The sequence below is a fragment of the Pristis pectinata genome, chromosome 31 (genome assembly GCF_009764475.1).
Source record: "Pristis pectinata isolate sPriPec2 chromosome 31, sPriPec2.1.pri, whole genome shotgun sequence".
NCBI lineage: Eukaryota > Metazoa > Chordata > Chondrichthyes > Rhinopristiformes > Pristidae > Pristis > Pristis pectinata.
Window position 1 is genome coordinate 170265 of NC_067435.1, and position 24058 is coordinate 194322.

The following is a 24058-nucleotide window of genomic DNA, read 5'->3' on the forward strand; positions in this document are numbered from 1 at the left end:
ACTGCCCTCTCCAACCAGATTCCTTCTTCTTCAGCCCTTTTCCTCTTCTACCTATCACCTCTCAGCTTCTTGCATCACTCCCTCTCATCCTCCCTCCCCCACCCATCTACCTTCCCCTCTATTACCTGGACTCACCTATCACCTGCCAGCTTATGCTCCTCCCCCTCCCTCGACCTTCTTATTCTGGCTTCTTCCCTCTTCGTCTCCAGTCCTGATGAAGGGTCTCGACCCGAAACATCCACTGTTTATTTGCCTTTGTAGATGCTGCCTGGAGTTCCTCCAGCATTTTGTGTGTGTTGTCTGTCATATGGGAGTTGTTTAAAGTCCAGCTAGTGAGAGTTCAGGATCTGCATATTCTAGTAAGGAGTAAGGACAAGAATGGTAAAGTAAGGAAACATTGGATGACCTGAGAGGTCCTAAACTTAGTCAGGAAGAAAAAGGAAGCATACATAAGGTTTAGGAAGCTAAAATCTGACTGGGCCCTTGTGGAATATAAAGATAGCAGGAAAGTGCTCAGGCAGATGATTAGGAAGGCCAAAAGAGGCCACAAAATGTCCTTGGGGAGCAGGTTCATGGATAATCCCAAGGCATTTCATACATATTTAGAAAAAGAGGATAACTAAGGAGGGGTTAGGTTCACTCAAGGATAAAGGAAGGAATTTGCGCTGGGAGTCAGAGCAAGTGGCTGAGGTACTAGGTGAGTGCTTTGCATTGGTATTTTCCGAGGAGAAGAAATTGGAGGATAGTGAAAACAGAGTGGGGCATGCTAATGTGCTAGGTCTTCTGAAAAGCATTAAGGTGGATAGATCCCCAGGGCCTGATGGCATTCATCCCAGAATATTGAAAGAAGCAAGTCAGGAGATTGCTGGTGCTTTGACAAAGATCTTTGTGTGCTCACTAGCAACAGGTGAGGTCCCAGAGGACTGGAGAGTAGCAAATGTTGTGCCTTTGTTCAAGAAGAGAAATAGGGATAATCCAGGTAATTTTAGGTCAGTGATGTGTGGAGATGAGAAGAACATAGAACATAGAAAATTACAGCACAGTACAGGCCCTTCAGCCCACGATGTTGTGTCAACATTTTATCCTGCTCTACAATCTATCTAACCCTTCCTTCCCATTCTCTATCATTCATGTGTCTATCTAAGAGTCTCTTCAATTTCCCAAATGTATCTGCCCCACAACCTCTGCCGGCAGTGCGTTCCATGCGCCCACCACTCTCAGTGGTCCCTCCATCCCCCCATACCTTTCTTCAATCACCTTAAAATTATACCCCCTTGTGTCAGCAATTTTTGCCCTGGGAAAAAGTATCTGACTGTCCACTCGATCTATGCCTCTTATCAACTTGTACACCTCTTTCAAGTCACTTCTCAACCTCCTTCAAAAGAGAAAAGCCTTAGCTCGCTCAACTATCCTCATAAGACATGCTCTCCAATCCAGGCAGCATCCTGGTAAATCTCCTCTGCATCCTCTCTAAAACTTCCACATCCTTCCTATAATGAGGCGACCAGAACTCAACACAATACTCCAAGTGTGGTCTAACCAGAGTCTTATAGAGCTGCTACATTATCTGGCAGCTCTTGAACTCAATACACCAACTAATGAAAATCAACACACCATACGCCTTCTTAACAACCCTATCAACCTGCACGGTAACCTTGAGGGATCTATGGACATTGACCCCAAGATCCCTCTGTTCGTCCACACTGCTAAGAGTCCTGCCACCTTGTATTCTGCCTTCAAATTTGATCTTCCAAAGTGTATCACTACACATATTTCACACATCTGCCACTTCTCAGCCCAGCTCTGCATCCTATCAATGTCCTGCTCTAACCTACAGCAACCTTCTACACTATCAACAACACCACCAACCTTTGTCTCATCAGCAAACTTACTAACCCACCCTTCCACATCCTCATCCAAGTCATTTATAAAAATCACAAGGAGCAGGGGTCCCAGAACAGATCCCTGTGGAACACCACTGTTCTTCGACCTCCAGGCAGAATACACTCCATCTACAACCACTCTCTCTCCTCTATGGATGAGGCAATTCTGAATCCACACAGGCAAGAGTCCCTGGATCCCATGCCTCCTGACTTTCTGAATAAGCCTTCCATAAGGAACCTTATCAAATGCCTCCACTGCTTGACCTTCATCAATGTGCTTTGTCACATCCTCAAAAAATTCAATCAGGCTCATGAGGTACGACCTGCCTCTCACAAAGCCATGCTGACTGTCCCTAATCAGCCTATGCTTCTCCAAATGCACATAAATCCTGTCCCTCAGAATCTTCTCCAAATCATTTGCCCACCACTGATAAGACTCACTGGCCTGTAATTCCCAGGGTTGTCCCTACTCCCTTTCTTGAACAAAGGAAAAACTTTTTCCACCCTCCAATCATCTTGCACTACTACTATGGTGAGTGAGGATGCAAATATCATCACCAAAGATACAGCCATCTCTTTCCTCGCCCCCCACCCCCCCAATAAACTTGGATATATTCTGTCCAGCCCCGGCGACTTATCTATCCTAATGTTTTTCATAAGTTCCAGCACATCCTCTTTCCTCACATCGACATGCCCTAGCGTATCAGCTTGTCGTACGCCATCCTCACAAACATCAAGTTCTCTATCACTGGTGAATACTGAAGCAAAGCATTCATTAAGGACCTGCCCTACCTCTTCTGACTCCAGGAACATGCTTCCTCTTTTATCCCTGATCGGTCCTACCCTCACTCTCCTCATCCTCCTATTCTTCACATACGTGTGGGATGCCTTGGGGTTTTCCTTGATCCTATTCACCAAGGCCTTCTCATGCCTCCTTCTAGCTCTCCAAATTCCATTCTTAAGCCCCCTCCTGGCTACCTTGTAACTCTCCAGGGCCCTGTCTGATCCTTCCTTTCTAAACCTTAGGTAAGCTTCTTTCTTACTTTTGTCAAGATGTTCTATGTCTCTTGTCAACCATGGTTCCTTTACTTTACCATCCTTACCCTGCCTCAATGGGACAAACCTATCCAGAAGCCCATGCAAGTACTCCCTAAACAACCTCCACATTTCCATTGTGTACTTCCCCAAGAACATCTGTTCCCAAGTCACGCTCCCAAGTTCCTGCCTAATAGCTTCATAATTCCCCCTCCCCCAATTAAATACTTTCCCATATTGTCTGCTCCTATCCCTCCCCAAGGCTATGATAAAGGTCAAATGTCACTGTCTCCAAAATGCTCTCCCACCAAGAGATCTGAAACCTGATCAGGCTCATTGCTGAGTACCAGGTCCAGAATGGTCTCTCCTCGAGTCGGCCTGTCCACATACTGTGTCAGGAATCCTTCCTGGACACACCCAACAAACTCTGCTCCATCTATCCCCTTTACACTAAGGAGGTGCCAATCAGTAATAGGGAAGTTGAAATCACCCATGACAACAACCCTGTTATCTTTGCACCTCTCCAAAATCTGCGTCCCGATCTGGTCCTCAGTGTCTCTGCCACTATTAGGGGAGTCTGTAGAAAGCTCCCAATAGAATGATCACTCCCTTCCTGTTTCTGACTTCCACCCACACTGATTCAGTGGACGATCCCTCCAAGACCTCCTCCCTATGTACAACTGTGACACTGTCCCTGATCAGCAAAGCCACTCCCCCACCTCTTTTACCTCTATCCCTGTCCCCTTAGAAACAGCTAAACCCCGGAATATCCAGCATCCATTCCTGCCCTTGTGACAGCCAAGTCTCTGTAATGGCCACAACGTTATAGTTCCACGTACTTATCCATGCTCCAAGTTCATCACCCTTGCTCCTGATACCTCTTGCATTAAAGAGGGTAAGTCCTGGGTGAAACAGGATGGTAATGGCTACTGAATAACAAGAAGTGTGTCTGGGGGGAGGTGCAAAATCTAAATTACCAGAACAACAGAGAATAAATTGGATATATGAAAATGGCTGATTATCTAAGATGGCTGATTCCATTATTGAGGCAGTGATGAGCTCAGTTAGAAGATATCACCCAGTGCTTTGCTCTGCTTTGTTTAATTTTGGATTGCTAGTGAGTGATATGGTGATAGAATTGTTAGGTTTCTGTTAGGCCATGTGAGAATGTAATTTGCGGTGGGAACTTGATAAAGAATACAGTGGAAATTTGGTTGTTGGGGTGGAGGTGTTATCGAAAAATTAACACTTGGAAATTCACCCATCTGTGATGCTAAATGTGGATTATTCTTAAGAACCGTCTTCACACTCTCCCTTCACATTCTCTCTTCCACTCCCCCCCACTCTCTCCCCCCCATTTCCTCTCTCCCCCCCACTCCATCTGCCCACTCCCTCCCCCCACTCCCTCCCCAAACTCCCTCCCCAAACTCCGTCCCCCCACTCTCCCGCTCCCTCGCTCCCTTCACTCCCTCCCCATTCCCTCCCGCACTCCCTCTCCCCACTGCCTCTCCCACTTCCTCCCCCAGCTCCCTTCCTTCACTCCCCCCCAACTCCTTCCCCCAATTCCCTCCCTCCCTTCACTGCCTCCCTCCAATCCCTCCCTTCTCTCCCTTCCTCTGATGCTCTACCTCCCACTCTCTCCTTTTACTCTGCACTGTCTAAGCCACCCTTTCCAACCAATAGGAAGGGAAAGTGTCACTGAGGGTGCCCGGTCCTACCTATAGTTGCCTGTCTGTCAGCAGCAAACAATAGGTAGTGCATTCCAGTCACATTTCTCATCAACCGTCTTTCACACAAGAAGCAGAACTGGAAAAAACACACTGCCAACAAAAGTTCCAAAACTCAGAGCACATTAACATTAGAAATAGAAACAGGAGTAGGCAGTTCAGCCCCTTGATAAGATTACAGCGAATTTGCTACTCGACTTAATGCCCCTACACCCACCTCATATTTCTTCACTTACTTAACAGCTAAAAATCTACAGCACATGTGTGCATAGTGAGGGAGACCCAAGGCCTACTGGTATCAGATTCTCATCCTGTGGTGTAATAAAGCTGCCATAATGCTGAGACTGTAGGATCCCAGGGAAATACTCCAGATTTGAATTTAAACTTGGGTTTAAAGTCTGGTGCATGAATAGGTTATGGAGTCTGGGACGCCGGCCAGATCTGAGTTTCTCTCCTCCCCCATTTGGGTGTGTCTGTGACTTCATCTGTTGAAGTTTTGGCAGATGATCTCAGCAGTATGAAAAGGAAGAGAACAGTGCCTGAGTGAGATTACCACCGAACAGTTGCAGTTCAACATTTTTGAGAACACCATGCGATCTGGATACAGCTACCTTATGCTCGGTATGTTAAGTGAAATTGATCTCAGAAAGATTACGCTGTGTAACATAGTGTTTTACCACTTTTAGATGTTTAAACTTTGTTTTTTCTTCTGTAAGAATGATTGGTTTTCTTTTCTGACTTTGTTTTACTGTCAGTCTCAAAAGTTTCCAATTTCCTTCCCCTCATCTATATAGTAAAGGATTCTTTCCATTTCCTCTTAAAAGCTTTTCTGACCAGATAATTAGCCTTTGACATGACTGCCCTGATCTCCTGGTGTGGGTGTTTATGTCTTTATTCTATGCCTATTTCACAGTCTTTCCCTCTCTTCATTCCTTCATGATCTCTCTTGTTTAATTTTTCTTTATCATGGTTACTTTTCCTTCTCTGGTGTCCCATTCCAAGATCATTCCATTTCTGCATATTCTACTTTCCACACTGTTTACTCAACATGTGAATGTTTCCACCAGCTGTCAGAACAGTCCTGTGGACTAAAAATAGCTAGCTTTTCATATGTGCAGTGGTGGAAGTGACTGGGAGACAATGAATGCTGCTCTGAGCAGTCTCCAAGAAGCCCACAGGTTTCAGGCAGCTGGTGCAGACAGGGCACTGTGAAGCTGTTCTCCCTCCAGTTTTGATTGTATGTTATCGTAAAACATTCATGAAGTTGTCAACCTGAACTGTGAAAACTCACTCATGAGTACAAGACATTTTTAGACTGGATCGTAAGTTGAAAAAACTATTGGATCATATTTTCATTGGAATTGGAATATTGGGTTCACAAGAAGCGTTTTGCTTGGGCAATGTGTTGGCGTTAAAAATATTTGTTAATCATCATTGGGTTGTTTTCTCTGGAGCATCGGAGGCCGAGGGTAGACCTGACAGAAGTTTATAAAGTTATGAGAGGCATAGGAAGTCAGAATCTTTTTCCCAGGGTGGAAATGCCAAATATTAGAGGGCATTGCTTTTCTGTGAGAGAGAGAAAGTTTAAAGGAGATGTGTGGGGCAAGTTTTTTACACAGTGAGTGCTGTCAGGAGTAGTGGTGGAAGCAGATATGATAGTAAAGTTTGAAAGGCACTTGGACAGCCACATGAACAGACAGGGAATGGAGGGATATGGATTATGTGCAGGTAGAGAGGAGTAGTTTGAATTGGCACCATGGCCATCCGAGGGGGCTGTTTTATATTCTATCAGCAGCAGCAGCACCTTATGCGCCCAGAGAACAACTCATAATGGTGAAGGCATATCCTGCACATTTTGCTGGTGTATCAATGTAATGTCTCACTGCTCAGTCAGATGGCTTTTGCTGAGACTGTGGATGATTCCTTGCATGACGGTGGGAAACACTACTTCAGCAGGACTGATACCAGACCATTACAAAGTCTGTACATTTTGTTAATCCAACTCCTTTGTGGGTGGTTTTACCCCAGGACCCCTTGTGGGTGTTTGTATGCATGACTTCAGAGGCCGAGGCACTGAGTGTAAGAGTTTGGATGCCATATTGCAGTTGTACAAAACATTGATTGTACTGCATCGGAGGGTTGTGTGCAGTTCTGGCCACCACACTACAGGAAGGATGTGGTGGCAATAGAGAGAGCATAGAGATTCACCAGGGTGTTGCCTGGAATGGAGGGCTGTAGTTATAAGGAGAGATTGGATAGGCTGGGATTGTTCTCACTGGGGTGCAGGAGGCTAAGGGGTGAACTTCCAGGGGTTTATAAAGTTATGAGGGGCATAAATAGGATAAATAGTCAGAATCTTATTCCCAGGGCTGTGGAGCCTTGAACTAGAGGGCATAGGTTTAAGGTGAGTGGGGAGAAATTAAAAGGAGATCTGATGGGTAAGTTTTTTACACAGAGGGTGGTAATTATCTGAAGCGAGGTGGTAGAAGCAGATACAATTATAATGTTTAAAAGATGTTTGGACAGTACTTGGATGAGAAAGACTTGGAGGGGAACTGGCCTAATGCAAGCAAGTGGGATTAGTGTAGTTAGGCTTCTTACCAAATTAGGAATTCAGATTGTGTTTAACCATAGGAACCATTGTTAACAAATTTACTCTGCTCACTGGATTCCTTCTACATGGCATTACTGAGCCATGATAGGCTGACAATAGACCCACTCCTACTAATCTGAGGCATCGGGGCCTATTGTAAGAGACACTGTGGTTATTTTACTCTGCACAATCATGCCCAGCCAGTGTGCCTTAGATGAATTCCATGGAAAAGTATTCCCTACGATAGGCTTGCAGTGTGATTTTGCAAGTCCCCACATATTAAGTATCAGAAGTGCCAAGAATCCATCAAAGGCCAGGATTCCATAAAATGAGCTTCCAGCCATGATATCCACTGAACAGTACTCAGGTCTGGCTGACCCTTCTCCAGGTCTTGGTCACTGACCTTAGTATTCCAACTGGTCACCATTAATCTATAGACATGGCTCAGCAAAACTTCTTATCAAAAAGAATTGATTTGCCGAAAGTTCACAAGACAAAAGCTCAGAATGGTTTCTGCTTGGATGTGAGAGCAGATTCCAGCCTCCATGTTTGAGACCCACTCCAGTGGTTGCCAGTGGGACAAATGGTCACTTGAGTGAGGTAGAAGAGGGACTGGCCGGCTGTACCTGATGGTAGGTACTTCAGCATGGCTGGGAGGGTTCGGGAGGAGAGGGGTAGTGTGGCAGAAAAGAGCAAAAAGTAGATTGATTCTCTTCATGAACAGCAGAAACAGATGTGACTAATGTGAGTTTGATTTTGGGTCCAGAAATTTGACTCTGTGCTTTCACTTCTGTGAAATTGGAACTCATAAAGCCAAGTTATTCCCTCCTTTTGCAGGTGCCCCCACCCCCTCCTTGGACCTTTATTGGTCAAGAGGCTTGGAAAGCCCGACCAGCTGGACAACCGTTCCAGCAGCAAAGTACAACATTTCACTTTGTACCTTTGACTTGCGTTTGCAAATCACCATTGGAGGGAGCTGCTTGCTGGCAATCACTGGCTGGTAGAAATATTATCTATGAAGGGGGCCTCGCATACGCAGTGTCCTGAGCTGACAGGGTTTGATGCCGTGACCCTTGATGCTAATTGTTGTGACCATCTGGGACATTTCTCAGACAAACTGAGAGCTAGCAAATCACTTATGAAAATACTGGATGCCAGATGTGAGCATTCCCTGCCAATTGCCTCCCACCTTCCCCTCCCACCTCCCCCTACCCCTCCCTTCACTATCAACACCCCGCTCTCCTTCCTGTCACTCACATCTTTGCCTCCCCCTCCCCCTCCCATTTCCGTCCCCACTCCAACCCATCCTGGAGCCTTAGAGCTCACAGCTCCAGTTCCCCTATTTACAACTTTCCACCTCAGCTGTCTGGTTCAGCTTGTGTGAAACTTCATTTCCTCAACCCACATTTCAATGGTTTTTCTTTCACACTCTGTTAACCCTTTCTCACCTCAACTACTGATAGGTTCAGCTAAAGCCTGTTTTCAAACCAGACAGCAGCAATACTTCCCCTGACTCCACCACCTCCACCCTGAGAGCTGTGTGGTAAATTTAGAAGGTGGAGCACACTTATACAAACAAATAGTTCACACTCAGTGCTTATAATCAGAGTGGGTAGGGAAGGGGAAAAAGTAGAAGTCTCCTGGTGAGATGCAGCTAAAATATTTGTGAATCTCTGATGTAAAGCCACCTCTCCGATTCTCTGTTCCATTAGCCCTTTGCCACTGTGGGATACTTTCATGGGTTTGAAGCACTGAGACTAGAATCAGTGGTGTGGCATTGTCATTACATGTGCTGTGGCTGAGAATGCTGACAGGGTCCTTTCCGTGAAGGACATCAAGACAACAGTTGGCTTTACTAATAAAATCCTTGTAGCCATCATGCTCTGACCTGGCCATCTGGCCATCCTATCACCTCATTGGGAACTCAACTGCACAGATAGAACAGGGTTTGTTTTACTGTACTGAACATACAAACTCTGAAAACTGGATTTTTGAATCTCTGTGCAGCCCTGGTTTGTAGCTGGCATTTCAGAGGGGAGATGCTAATCATGGCAATTTGCCAAACATGACATTTTCCAATTCGTGGAAAAAAGGGAATGTACATGGATTTTAACATAATATTAGAATGTGCCAGGAAAAACAATGGTGATTTTCTTTTTTGCGATTGTCACCACATTATGTCATAATGAACAATTATCTGGCGGCTTATTGAAGAGTACATTGCAGTGCTGAATGAACCTTAGTGCTGTGAGAACTTCTGTCATTTTTCACCCCAAATCAAGCATGCAAGCTGAAATTTTATTCACAGCTGACAGAAATCATCTTGCCTGATTCCATTTTCTGTAATTTGTAAGAAAAAAGGAACAAAATATGTTTATATAGTCAGGCAACATCTGTGCATCAGAACTAATCAAGGATTTCAGAGCCAAAACGTTGATAGTTTCCCTTACTCAGATGCTGTCCGACCTGCTGACGTTTTACAGCATTTGCTGCTTTTGATTCAGATTTCCAGCACCTGTAGTTTTTTTTGATTAGCATTTATATTGTGTCCTTCAGGACTTCATAATGTCCTAAAGTGCTTTACAGCCAATGAAATCACTTTTGTAAAGCATGAATCCCAACAGCCAGTTTGTCCATAGCAAGCACCACTGTGGGAGTGATCAGAATATCTGTCTGAGTAACATTGGCCAAGAATTATCATTAGCCAGAACATCTACACAATTCCTGTGGTAACCTAGCATCCTTTTTGGAACCTGAGATGGGGCTTTGGCCTAACAGCTGGCTGGCATCCCTGTCTGTAGCACTACACTGGCAGGTCAGCCAGGGTTTTTGTTTAGATCTCTGCAGAAAACCTTGAATCCGTAAATTTCTGAGGCAACAGTGGTACTCATTGAAACCACTATAACCAAAACTTGACACCAGAAGTTCACATATTGCAAGGACAATGGAATCATAAGGGGATGCAAGGAAATGCAAACTGTGAGGTCTACCCATGGCCTTTACCAATGGTGAAACAGAGTCATGGGGCACATCCTTGAGTAGGTATGGCTTGCACTGGATAAAGAATAAAGTTCCCTCTACTCTCTTCCATCAAACACTCTACACTGCCCCATCAAGAAATCCCTGTGCAGAGATAGCATGGGATAGTAAGTGTGATTGTTAATGATCTGTTCAATTTAGGACATATTCATTATACAAAATAATGTATTATAGGTGCTGGACTAGGAATGGCTAAAAATCTCATATAAGAACCTAACAGTCATCTGCAAAAAAGTATTCACATCCTATCAGTCTGTGCTTGTTCTGAACCTTGACCTCCTAAAGAAAAGACTAAATTTACATATAAACAGGATATTATTATGCAAAAGAACTTCTGCAACTCTCTACAAGAGCTAATATGATCTTCTCAGCCTCAGATGATGATGTTTTTTTCAGTGCTCTGGTGAGATGAGCTTTGTAACTCAGAGCAAGTCACTCCATGATGCTTCCTGGGATGCGGAGCATGCCTTATGAAAGCAGGTTGATGGAACTTGGCCTTTTCTCCTTGGAGAGAGGGAGGATGAGGGGGGACCTGATAGAGGTATATAAGATGATGAGAGGTATTGATAGGGTAGATAGTCAGAGGCTTTTCCCCAGGGCTGAATTGATGGCCACAAGAGGACATAGGTTTAAGGTGCTGGGGAGTAGATATAGAGGAGATATCAGGGGTAAGTTTTTTACTCAGAGAGTGGTGAGTGTGTGGAATGGGCTGCCGGAAATTATGATGGAGGCTGATACGTTGGGGTCTTTCAAGAGACTGTTAGATCGGTATATGGAGCTGAGTAAAATAGAGGGCTATGGGTAAGCCTAGTAATATCTAGGGTAGGGACATGTTCGGCACAGCTTTGTGGTCCAAAGGGCCTGAATTGTGCTGTAATTGTTCTATGTTCTATGTTCTATAAATATGAGCTCCTCTGCTGCCTATCTGCTGCACCAAAACTTGTTCACCTACACCCCAGGTTTTGCTCTCTTTCACTTCTGGTCTCCATCTGATCTCTTACTTCCCTGCATAATTGGTGGCTCTCCAGATCCTGAGTTCTGGCATTCCTTTCCTAAACCTCTCCACTTTATCCACCTTATTGTTCCTTAAAGGCTGCCCTTAGTATCAATTCCTTTGTTTGATATTGCTGCAGGGACATTTTATGACATTAAAAGCCAGCTAAAGCCATGACAAATGGCAGGGCTCGGGAGAGTGTTATAGAACAGAGAGACCTTGGGGTATAAGTACATAGTTCCCTGAAAGTGACGACACAGGTAGACAAGGTGGTGAAAAATGCATATTGCGTGCTTGCTTACATCAGATGGGTCATTGAGTACAGTAGCTGGGATTTCATGTTACAGCTATACAAGATGTGGTTAGGCCACACTTGGAGTATTGTGTGAAATTCTGGTTGCTGAGCTATGTGAAGGATGTCATTAAGCTGGAAAAGGTGCAGGAAAGATTCACCAGGATGTTGCCAGGACTGGAGGGCTTGAGTTATAAGGAGAGACTGAATAGGCTGGGACTTCCTTTTCCTGGAGCATAGGAGACTAAGGGGTGACATTATAGAGGTTTATAAAATCATGAAGGCCATAGACAGGTTGAGTGGTCACCATCTTTTTCCCAGGATATGGGAGTCTAAAACTAGAATTCATAGATATAAGTTGAGAGGGAAAAACATTTCATGGAGAGGGTGGTGTGTATAATATAACATAATCAAAAACCCACATTTTTCCATATTATAATCCATCTGCTGTGATCTCACCTGCTGACTTAGTCTGCCTATGTGTTCCTGAAGTCTCTACATCCACCTGCATACCCACAATCCTGTCTAGTTTTGTATCATCAGCAAGTTTGGAGGTATGACATTTTTTCTTCTCAGCTACAGGCCCCGTCCTCAGCAGATCATAAAAGGCTGTTGCCTGTTTATTGAGGTATTAGAGATAAAAGAGTTCTCATCCAAGCCACTACACTCTCAAAAAATACCCAGTTGTCCAGTCTTTGCTAAGTTATGTCACTCTATCATCTTCAATTCTGACACCTTTCTGCGACCAAACTTTCCCTTCCTCCAAACCAATCATTCCCACTGCTATAACCCCCTTCTTTACATCGTCCAAACAGTGTGGACAAGTTCCTATGAGCCTATAGGTAATGAGCCGTTTCCTACTAAATCTGGTTGGACCATATCAAACTCTACCAACTTCACTGCCCATTACTCATGGATAATTTTATGTTAAACAGAAGTAACCTCTGGTTTCTTTCCTTTAATTTCAGCTGTCTCCAAAAACTCTTTGCTCTTCCCCTCTCAGCAAAGGTATAAGGAGAATCAGCAAGCATTGTTAAATTGTCCAGCCATTGACCATCTCGTTCTTGTAGTACTCTGTTGATTGCTTGAACAATTTCTCATCTCCCCTTTTCACAAGACACCAGATTCTACAGAATCGAATAGCACTACTGCACAGGGAGAGGTCGGAGGTCAGATACATCATGGAATGTTTATCTGAGATCTGCCAACACTCTTGAAAACAGAACAGGGGAGTTTTCCCAGTATCTTGGTCAATGTCTGTTTTTCAACTGCTTACAGATTAATTGGACATGGATGTCACTGGCAGGGCAACGTTTGTTTTCCATCATTAATTGCCCCTGAATTTAGGAGGCATCTAAGAGTTGTCCACATAGCGGAGGGTTTGGGGTCACAAAGAAGCCAGCCGAGGTGAGAGGAACGGATTTCCTTCTCTGAAAAAAGTTAGTGAGCCGGCTGAGTCTTAACAACAATCCAATAGCGTCATGACCACCTTTACTGGAACTCTTTGCTGGAAAACTTTTTTTCAGCTCCTTGTTGTGGTGGGATCTGAGTTCATGCTCAGGATTATTCTTTCAGTGATTTATCCACAACACTACTGTACCTGGAGACTCAAGAGGCTGCAGATGTGGGAATTTGGAGCACCACACAAAACACTGGAGGAACTCAGCGGGTCAGGCAGCATCTATGGAGGGAAATGGACAGTCAATGTTTTGAGTTGAGACCCTTCATTTGGACTCAGATTTCCCTCCATAGATGCTGCCTGACCTGCTGAGTTCCTCCAGCATTTTGTGTGTTACACTACTGTACATTACTCTTTGTGGAGGTTTGCTGTGCACAAAATGAATCTTATTAGCTTAGTTGTCCTTTGAGACATCCAGAGGCAGTGATAGCTTAAACAAACAAAAGTTTTCTCTTTTTAATGTATTTGCCATTGTTTGAAGCTATTTTCTTCAGTAGCCTTAAATACTTCTTCCCTTCCCCTTTCCCCTGCACACCATTCCAAACCTCACCTTTGCTCACTTACACCAAAGAATCCTTATTGCCACTAACATCTAAATGATTCCCTTTCTTACAGTGTAACTATTTTTAGGCTCTAGGTGTTGCTGGCAATGCTGAAATTTATGACTATGGCTAATTATCTTTGAGAAGGTGTTGGTGAATCAGTCGCCATCATTGCTATCTGTGAAATGGAGGTTTCGCCATAGATGCAGTTAGTAGAATTTCCAGGATGTAAACCCATCTCTGAGTGACTGATGTAATGCTTCCCATTCAAGGTAGACGGTGATGTAGAGAGGAGTTGTAGGGTCATAGAATTATTCAGCACAGCAAAAGGACCTTTGGCCCAACTGCTCCATGCCAACCAAAATTCCCATTTAAGCTAGTTCCATTGGCCGGTGTTTGGTCCATATCCCTCCAAACATTTCTTTTCCACATACTTGTCCAAGGGTCTCCTAACTGTTGTTAATGTACCTGCCTCAACCACTTCCTCTGCAGCTCATTCCATATACAGATCATCCTCTGAGTGAAAAGGTTGCCCCTCAGGTTCCTCTTAAATCTCTCCCCTCTCACTCTGAACATATGTCCCCTGGTTGTTGATTCCCCAGCCCTGGGAAAAAGACTATGCGCGTTCATCCTATGTATACCCCTCATGATTTTGTACATCTTGACAATATCATGCCTCAGTCTCCTATGCACCAATGAATAAAGTCCCAACTTGCTCAACTTCTCTCCATAACTCAGTCCCTTGAGTTGGCAACATCCTAGTAAATGTTCATGTTGGTGGCATGCCTATGCATCTTGTGACTTCATTACAGATTTTTCCCAAGGGGCCATGCATCAGACAACTCTTAGTACTTTTCTTGATCACATATTTGCAGAGTCACTGTGTTTTTCTGTTAATTTAATCAATTGGCAAAGCTTAACCATGACTACTCTCCTTTGCAGCTCTGTAGGAATGGAATAACATATGAAATGGATTCTTCCAATGTCTGACCCAGTTTGTTCTGGCTTCTTTGCAGTGATTTACTTCAGCCACCTAAAGGTTCAAGCTCTAGCCTATCCTTGTCAGCCTGGATTCTATCTTCAACAAAATGGTAGCTGTGTTGGTGAGTCAGAATGCAACAGTTTCACTCGAGGAAGCTCCTTACTATTCTTTCTATCTGTACCTGTATGCCAGAACTCAGCAAAGGAAATAAACAGCTCATTTTCTTGGGCTATCCACAACTGAAGGAACCTTCATAGTCTGAAATGAATGGGAGGCTGTGGTGTCCAAACATCCACATTCATACACTGGGCCTGAGAAGTGGTGTTAGGGGTATCAGAAAAACAAGAGCGTGAGTCAGCTCCACCATTCATTATGATTGTGACCAATCATCCACATTCAGTGCCCTGTTCCAGCTTTCTCCCATTACCCCTTGATCCCTCTAGCACTAAGAAAAAATTTAACTTCTGGAATATATTTAATGATTAGATTTCAACTTGTTTCTGTGGTAGAGAATTTCACAGATTCAGCACCCTGTCTTAAATGATTAACCCTTTATCATTAGACTAAAACCCCTGGTCCTAGGCTCCCCAGTTATTGGGAACATCCTTACTGTGTCTAACCTTCCAGTCCTGTTAGCATTCCTATTCTTCTAAACTTTGGTGATTAATAAACTCTAATTAATACAACTCTCCAGGCATCACTGCTACCATCCGAGGCATCTGTCTAGTGGACCTTTGGTGAATTCCTTCCATATTAAGAACATCCTTCCTTGCACACCATACTCCAGGCACAGTCTCACCAGGGTTCTGTACATTCCTACTCCCATACTCGAATTCTCTTGTGACAAAGGAGAGCAGTTTATTTTCTGTCCAATCACCTGCTGCATCTGAATGCTTACCTTCAGCGACTGGTGCAAGGGGATACCCAGGTCTTGTTGCAACTACCTTTCCCAATCTATCACTACTCAGATAATCTGCCTTCCTGTAACTACCAAAGTGGATAACCTTAAATTTATTCACATTTTACTGCATCTGCATGTATCTGGCCACTCCCTCTATCTGTCCAAATGAACCTGAAGCTTTTCTGCATCCACTAGGCTCACATTCCCACCCAGTTTCATGTCATCTGTAAAACTGGAGAAAGTACTTTTAATTCCCTCCTCCAAATCATTAATTTACAATAAGTAGCTGGGGTTCCAGCACTGATCTGTGTGGTCCCTCACTAGTCAATATCTGGCACTTGGAAAAAGACCTGTTTATTATTGTTTCCTGTGGGCCAACCAGTTCTGGATCCAGATCAGCACCTAACCCCCATCCCATGTGCTTTAATTTTGCATGCCAGTCTCTTATGTGGGATATTATCAACAGCTTTCTGAAAGTCCAAATACATCACATCCACTGGTTCCCCCTCATCTATTCTGCACACTACATCCTCAAAAAGTTCCAGCAAATTTGTCAAGCATGATTTCCTTTTCACGAATCCCTGTTGACTTTGTCTACTTCTGCAAGTCTTCTCCAAGTGCTCCAGCTCTGATGTCAGGCTATCCAGTCTATAATTCCCTGTTTTTTCTCAACCACCTTTTTTAAAGATTGGGGTTACATTTGCTCTAGTCATTTGGAACTGTTTCAGACACTAAAGAATGTTGGAAAGTGATCATCAATATATTGACTATTTTCAGGGTTATTTCCAAAAGTACTTGCAATACAGACTATCAGGCCCTGGAATTTATCAGTCTTTAATCCCTTCAATATCCCTAACACCATTTGCCCACTAATACTGATTTAGTTTAGTTCCTCCCTTTCACTAGACCCTGTGTTCCTCAACATTTCTAGGAGGTTATCTGTATACTCCTTTGTGAAGACAGAATCTAAGTATGAATTTAATTGGTCTGCCATTTCTCTATTTATTCCCCTTTATAATTTCCCCTGTTTCTGACTGTAAGAGATCCACATCCTATTGATATTTGAACTTTCTCTTCAAATATCAATTTAAGTTTTAAACAGTTTTTATATTCTCTGTAAGTTTACTCCCCGATTCTATGTTTCTTTTACTAATCAATCTCTTTTTTCTCCTTTGCTGATTTCTAAACTGTTTTCAATCTTCAGGCTTGCTATATTTTCTGGCTTTTTATATTTCTCTCCTTGGATCTAATACTATCCCTAATTTCTTTTGAAATCCACCGATGAGTCACTTTTACCATTTTATTCTTGCACCAGACAGGAATGAACAATTGTGGTGATTCTTCTATGAACTCTTTAAATGCATGCAATTGATTATCCACTGTCAACTCATTGAGTGATGTTTTCCAATGTATCCCAGGAGGTGGGATAGGATCAGCCACGATGAACCATGGAGTGTGAGAGGTGGCATGCAGTAGCATATGGCTGATCTTTGCTCTTATATCATACGTTTTTGTTTTTTTATTAAAGTCTGGATCTTTTTTCTCCTCAATTCAGATGATGATGAGTGCGAAGGAGGGGAAAGTACTGTAGAAGCTTTGTGTGGTACCAACACTGTTTGTAGGAACACGATAGGAAGCTTCTTCTGTAATTGTAAGAAAGGATATATGAACTTGAACAATGATAGTAACTTCACAACCCGGACCAACTGCAGAGGTGGGTGACAACACTCATACTTTGGTAATTCATGCATTGCTTTTTTGACTCAATAGGGAGTTTGTCCTTTGAACTTGGCATGGGTCAGGAGATGCAAGGTCTTTTCAGGTACAAAGTGGAAGCATTCAAAAATCAAACCTCCTGACACTCTCATTTCAATGTTGCTGTCAAGTCCCTGCCAATTCCTTGGACATCAGTCCCATTCCCCCGCATTTTCCCCTGCTATTTAATTCCAATTCAAATCTCCAATTGACTCAGTTTTTCCTTGCATTCCCCCAAGTCCTTGAGCCGTCTACTTATGGGAAGTTAATAAACTTCCCTCTGTTCACCTTGTCTAATCCTGTTGTGAACTTTTCTGTCTCTATGACATCTTTTATGGCCTGTGGAAATCCAGTGAATCTAATTTTCATCTCACTGTTGTTACCCAAATGTGATATAAGATGTCACTGATTTGTGATTTCCATCTGTTGAATCAAGTAATCCAATCAGACAAGAAGTAGTGGCAGTTTTGTTTAAAAATATAGTGGACCCTTTATGAAACTAAACTCCTATAATTCTGAGATTTTAAGGTACTGAGACCTCAGTATCTGTACATGGGAACAACTGCCAACACCTTGGACCCAGCTTCAGTGATCATTCTTTATGGATGGCAAGGCAGTTAATATTGTCAGCCTATTTGTCCATGAATGGTATAACAGACCAGCAATTCCTAAATCAGCAATGGCTGTCACACTATATAGCTGTCAGGAGCAGGATAGTCCTGGACAATTTCCTTCTCCCACACCCCCACCACCCATGCCCCTTCAGCAACCTCAGGAGTGCTAATGTGGCATGTGATGCTCTAGATTCTGTCAAGTACCAAGTACAGAACATGGATCCAAGCCCTGCAGCTTCCAAGATCTACAGAGTAGTGTGAGCACCACAGTTGGTTTGATTACCAGTCTCTTTATCCTTATTGCCTGAATGTTAACCCAAATGAAATGTTTCCAGTCCAGAAGCTTGATCACAAAAATTTAGCATGACCCTCCAGGTCATGCTTTAGATGGCTGTCTAAAAATCCAACAGCTCGACTTCAGCGGTGTAAGTGAGTTCCGCCTAGTATAATGATCCTTGCCAATATCACTAAAAACGGATTATCTGCTCATTAATCCCTCGCAGATTTTGAAGTTTGCTGTGTTTCAATTAGCTGCTATACTTCCTTTATCATTACACTGGCCAAGAGTCCTTCATTGGCTGCACAGTGCTTTTAGATATCAGGAGGTTGTGAAAGAGGCACTAGAAATGCAAGCATGTTCTGATTGCCTGTGTCACCTGTTGAGGTGACTGAGTCGCTGCTGTGGGACCCTGCTGCACAAAATCATGGAATCTGATACATCAGTGTGGAGGTTCATCTTGAGTAACAGTAGCAAGTGAATAGTGTTACAAAGGCTGTCTATGCATGGCCAGATATCCAATTCTCTTAAAATCCATAGAGAAATTTCTAGCCTGTTGTATTCACGAGGAAGCTCTTACGTGTTTAAATTTCTTGTTTTTTCAAATACTTATCAACTCCCCTCTTAACTCTGCTTCCCTAAGTCTGCGAATCTCAGCATTCCACCTCTCCCTAAACCTAGGTAAGGACAAGGTCTGGGATCAGATCTGGGTCCAGTGCCAGTCCTAACATCCTCTCACTACTGTATGAAGAATGGTAATACATGCAGAGTTGGAGACTGGTTGATGCCTATTTGGACCAAGGCAAGAGTCAGCAGACATGTGGGGATAGAAGACAAAAGAGAAAATGCATTTTCAACAAAAAAATTATACTACTTTTCAAATAATCCGATACTTACTGCTGCTTTATACTCAGAGTAAGCTGTACTATTGGTGTCAGGTCCTAATCTCTAAAATGGGCAATTGTCCAAAACTGGGAGATGAAGCTAGATTTATCCAGCATGATTTCAAAGCTTCAGCGGAACTCATCAACCTGGTGCAGATGACCCATTCAAGACTGTAAGCCTGCTGCTGCTGCAAGTATTTGAAATGCCAGGCAGCACACTTAACAAAATAACTTGTGTGGAGTGATGGAATTCACATGGAGCCGAATACTTACCTGGACACAAACAAAGCATGTAACCTGACAGATTTGGTTCAACTGGCATGGAGTAGCATGATGTGGCCTGGCTGTGATATTAATACCACAAAGCTAGAGCTGAGACACCACCAAGCAGTTAACAGGGATGCATGGCTAGCAGATGAAATATTAACCAACAGATGCTATGATGGTTTTAGTTCTGTGCTGTGGTAAATGCAGGTGATAAGGGCAGGTGTTCCAAATTGTTGGCAGGGATATTTTGATTATGATGTTTGTTAGACAGTTGATTGAATGGTACTTGATTCTTTCTCAGTATTTGGATTGGCTGGAGTATTGGAACTTGTGTTTGGGCATGCCTTGAGGTGGGAATGTTTACTTATTCTGTTTTCTTGCTGTTTCATCCTATTATTATTTATGCTTAGGGCTTAAGCACGGCTTTTACTTTTAGTTCAGTTCAGGGATCTATACTCCTTGATTTGTGTCCAGCAAAGTTGGTTATTTTTGGCTATTAACCAAAAAATTAAATCAAAATATGCATCTACTATTAGTCTCTCAAGCACAACCAAATCATAATAAGCATTAACAGTTACAGACTAGTGCAGGCTTTGTCTTGATTATTTCCTTGATAAGAGCTTTATTTTCTTTCATGTATCATGAAAGCCTTTCTCTTCTTGCCCCAGTTCCCTGCACACTTGTGTTTTGCTGTCATTTACATCACAACAGGGGACTGCCCAGAACATTACACAACAATAGGGATGGTATGAGCATTTTAAAAAAACCTGTGTGGCATTTCTGACGCAAAATAAATTAAAGTGTTAATTTTACATGATTGAAATCTCTTGCCAGCACAGAGACTTATGTGTGAAAAAATAATTTAAACTCTGGGAGCTCTGTGAAAAATAAGAGATAAGCTGTTGTGAAAAATTTGGGAAGAAAATGTTTGGATTCTCAGCCAAAAGCTGTCCTGCATAAATGTCAAGGGTCATGTGCTTAATGAAATGGTTGATTCCCTTCCATTGACTGATGATAAAATGCCTACAATCTTCATAAAATATTATTTGAAATGTTATCTGGTTTGCTGATTGGTGATCCATTCTTCCAGATTTTACCACTGATATTTTCCTGATATTTCATCACACTTCACAATTAATGTATATAGACATACAATACCATCCTTGCTGCTTGTTGAAATAATTGTTTGTGACCCAGTCTGCTACTTCACCCTAAGATAGAAATCACCTCTCAACTGTTTAAAGGACCATAAAGTTGAGACTAGCTGAGGGAGGAATAAGGCAAATGTTTAAAAAAATCGGAAATGCTATAATAGCTTTTAATGTCTGACATGTATACACATTAGAAATGTAATTAATGACTTACTGAACATACATATCAGGATAGGTCCTTCAGAAATACTGTAACTTTAGTCAGAAATGACACAATTGAAATGAATTTTACCAATGGCCCATTTACAAAACACCTCCTCTGTCGCACACTGCATCGATCTCAACAACACAGCTGATATAGAGGTCACTCTTTCCTTTTCCTTCAGCACCTGAACCCTCAAGAAGAGTAAACATGCAATGTGAGGATGCCATGTGAGGATAAGTCTAGGTTGACTGAATGGCATGGTATTCACAAGCTGATTCATAATGGTCTTCCTGATTTTTCTGCTGAGGCAAAACATTGGCTTCTTGGCAAAACGAGGCTCTCCCTGCAAATTTAGTTCTATTGGTCAATGCACTTTAACTAATATAATGTTACAATCAGGGATAAATTTCTGGGCATATGGGTATATTCAAAAAGAAGCAATAGGCATTTTTTAGGTATTAAAGGGTATTGATTTAGTGCAGAGAGGTGATAGATCAGCCATGTTCTTACTGAATAGTAGAGCAGGTATGAAGGACCGAATGGCCAACTCCATTTGTTTCTTATCTTTCTATGCTCTCATACAATAATCTTTTTTATCTTTTTCACTTTTTTTCCCTGTTCTGCTATTTCTTAACATCTGTACCATCTTGGTTACCAAATGAATATTCTATAATCTTATCACCTAATTATTCAAGTTAATTACTCTTTCTTTCTACTCTTTTCCAACTTTGCATCATGGATCTTGGGCTCCTGCTGGCAGATAAACCCCACATAATGAAACTTGAATGAAATAATGGAGTTCTCAACAACCAAGTCTGATCAGAGGGAAATAGAAGCAGTCTTCTACCCATGAAGAAGCATTCGGTGAAGAGATCTTGCTGGAGCTGGGCATGGCGGAGTTGATAATGGGTCTCTCAAAGCACATAAGCCCTTGAGTGGAAAAGCCATTGTAGCTCCTTACTGTGGCTTGCTGAAAGCCTCTGTCCAGCCTGAGATGCCAATGGCATCAGGCAAGTCCGCATATTAAGTATGGTCATCATCATAATGCTTATGAACCTCACTGGTCCTTTGAATAGCTGATGGGTATTCTGTTGTATCACAGTTTTCAATTACATAATTATCTAATTTATAAAATCTTCTCAGTAATATTCAGATTGGACCCTTTCCTTGATCTACTCAATTGACAGCAAACTTACTGGCACATTCTTACACCTACTGGATGGATCACCAGCTATCAGCACTTTGCCAAGAAAACAGACATGGAGATAGGACTCATCTGGGGAAACAAGGTCACTGCAGCCCAGTACAGAAAATATATTATATTCACTTGTCCATTTCATATTTATTACAGAAAATAATGAATGTTTCCAAATTCCACCAGTGTGTGGGCCAAATGCAATATGTTTTAATACAATGGGGAGCTTCTACTGCCTTTGCAAGAAAGGATTCATCACATCAGGACTAACTAACTTTACAGATGGTTATACAGGGTGTACAGGTAAGTATGTTACAGAGCTTTTACAACGCATGATATCCCTGTGCTAAGCTGAGGGTACCACAGCATTATTGTGATGTTGGGTGTACCTGATGGTAATTGTTCAGTCCCAGGCAGATAAGAGAAGGATATTTAAAAGAAAAAAAAGAATAGAAGAGAAATAAAAAGCTGGTACAGTGAGATTGCAGGCAGTGCAAGTGTCTCACGACTCCAGCCACCCAGGTTCAATCTGATCTTGGTGCTACCTGTTGGCACATTCTCCCCATCTCCCCTGGTACTCTGGTTTCCTCTAACATCCCAAAGATAAGGTAAGATGGCAGGCATGGTTAGCGTAGCGGTTAGCGTAATGTTATAACAGCGCCAGCGACCCGGGTTCGATTCCGGCCGTTGTCTGTAAGGAGTCTGTACGTTCTCCCCGTTACTGCATGGGTTTCCTCCGGGTGCTCCCATTTCCTCCCATATTCCAAAGACGTACGGGTTAGGAAGTTGTGGGCATGCTACGCTGGTGCCGGAAGTGTGGCGATACTTGCAGGCTGCCCTCAGAACACTCTACACAAAGATGCATTTCACTGTGTGTTTCGATGTACATGTGACTAATAAAGAACAATATCTTTATTAGACCCCAAGTGCATGTGGGTAGTTGTAGAATTGGAATGTGGCAGGAAGTTAATGGGCATTTGAGAGAGAGAAGGTTCCAGCAAACCAGGTGAGGGAACGGGATTGCTTTGCCAGACTCAATAGGCTGATAACCTCCTACATCATAAGGAATCACTGACTTAATGTTTGCATTCAGAGATGAGAGACTTGGCCTCTTTGTGATTCACTTTAACCAGTCTGTCTCAGTGTTTCTCTGATCTTGGCCAGTAAGGCCAGAAGAGGGGAAAGAGGTTGGGCTTCCTGCTTCTGCTTACAAACTGCTGACTTGGGCTGAAACATTGGTGAATATCAGCTGAGAGGTTTGGCCTTGCACTGAGGTTGCTTCAGAACATGAATTAAAGATGATTACTTGGACAGCGTCAAGGAAAGCATCTGGAAATGATTGAACCAAATTCAGGAAGAGTCTCTGAGAAAATAAAGGCTAAAAAGAGCTGAACAAGAAGAAACATTTTATGAAAAAGAAGCTTCAACAAAGCTCCGAACGGATAGTGCTGATATCAAGATTACTTGGCGTTTACTCTTGAACTTACCTGATAAACCTGTAACTCCAAATAATTGACCTAAAATCCATCAGTCCTCACAGAACCATAGAATTGTACATCACAGAAATGGGCCCTTTCTACCCACATTGTCCAAGCCAACTGTGATGCCCATCTGCACTAATCCCATTTGCCTGCATTAGGCCTGTATCCCTCTGTTTTTCCTATCCAATTACCTGTCCTAATGTCTTTTAAATGCTGGAAATGTATCTGCCTCTATTACCACCAATGGAAGCTTGTTCCAGATACCCACCACCCTCTGCGTGAAGAATTTACCCCTCAGATCTCCTTTAAATTTCTCACCTCTCACCTTAAACCTCTGCCGTCTAGTCCAAGACTATGATTGATGAATAACATGGAGCAAAAACCTGATTACATCCTATGTTGGTTTTGCTGTCTTTGAGGCGACAGGAAGATAATTGGGATTCAGTGGAGTGATTTGTTTTTTGTTTCAAGCCAGGTGGTGAGCCAATTGAATTAATGCAGCTATAGAATTTGAAGGGAAGTTGAGTCTTTCTTTGATCTGCCCAGTTATTTGCCCTGGATGGATCAGATTCTGGATCAAGTTTCTGCCTGCACATGCCTAGATTTAGCAACATGTGGCACACAATGAAGAAACCTGCATAACCACTTGGAGTACATTGGAAGGCACCCCAGAATGATGTAGACTTCTTAACCATATATTGAGGATGTTTATGGTGTTCTCTACAGTGATTCTGGTGTCCGGATGGTTTTGTTACAGCCATGCTCTGCAGAAGTGTAAAGTA

General features: G+C 42.8%; 1 protein-coding gene across 3 annotated transcripts in view; it reads left to right on the forward strand.

Moving 5' to 3' along the window:
* The first annotated feature begins 5147 nt into the window (after positions 1–5147).
* LOC127584951 (adhesion G protein-coupled receptor E2-like) overlaps positions 5148–24058 on the forward strand; it is a 74040-nt gene continuing 55129 nt past the window's right edge. For 2 of the 3 annotated variants that reach the window (XM_052041998.1, XM_052041999.1), the window contains exons 1-3: positions 5148–5266; positions 14581–14667; positions 17003–17161. In XM_052041998.1, the coding sequence (XP_051897958.1) occupies positions 5236–5266; positions 14581–14667; positions 17003–17161 (277 nt within the window). In that variant the 5' untranslated portion in view covers positions 5148–5235. Of the gene's footprint in view, positions 5267–14580; positions 14668–17002; positions 17162–21951; positions 22099–24058 lie in introns of all 3 variants that reach the window. The other variant, XM_052041997.1, reaches the window with a different exon arrangement.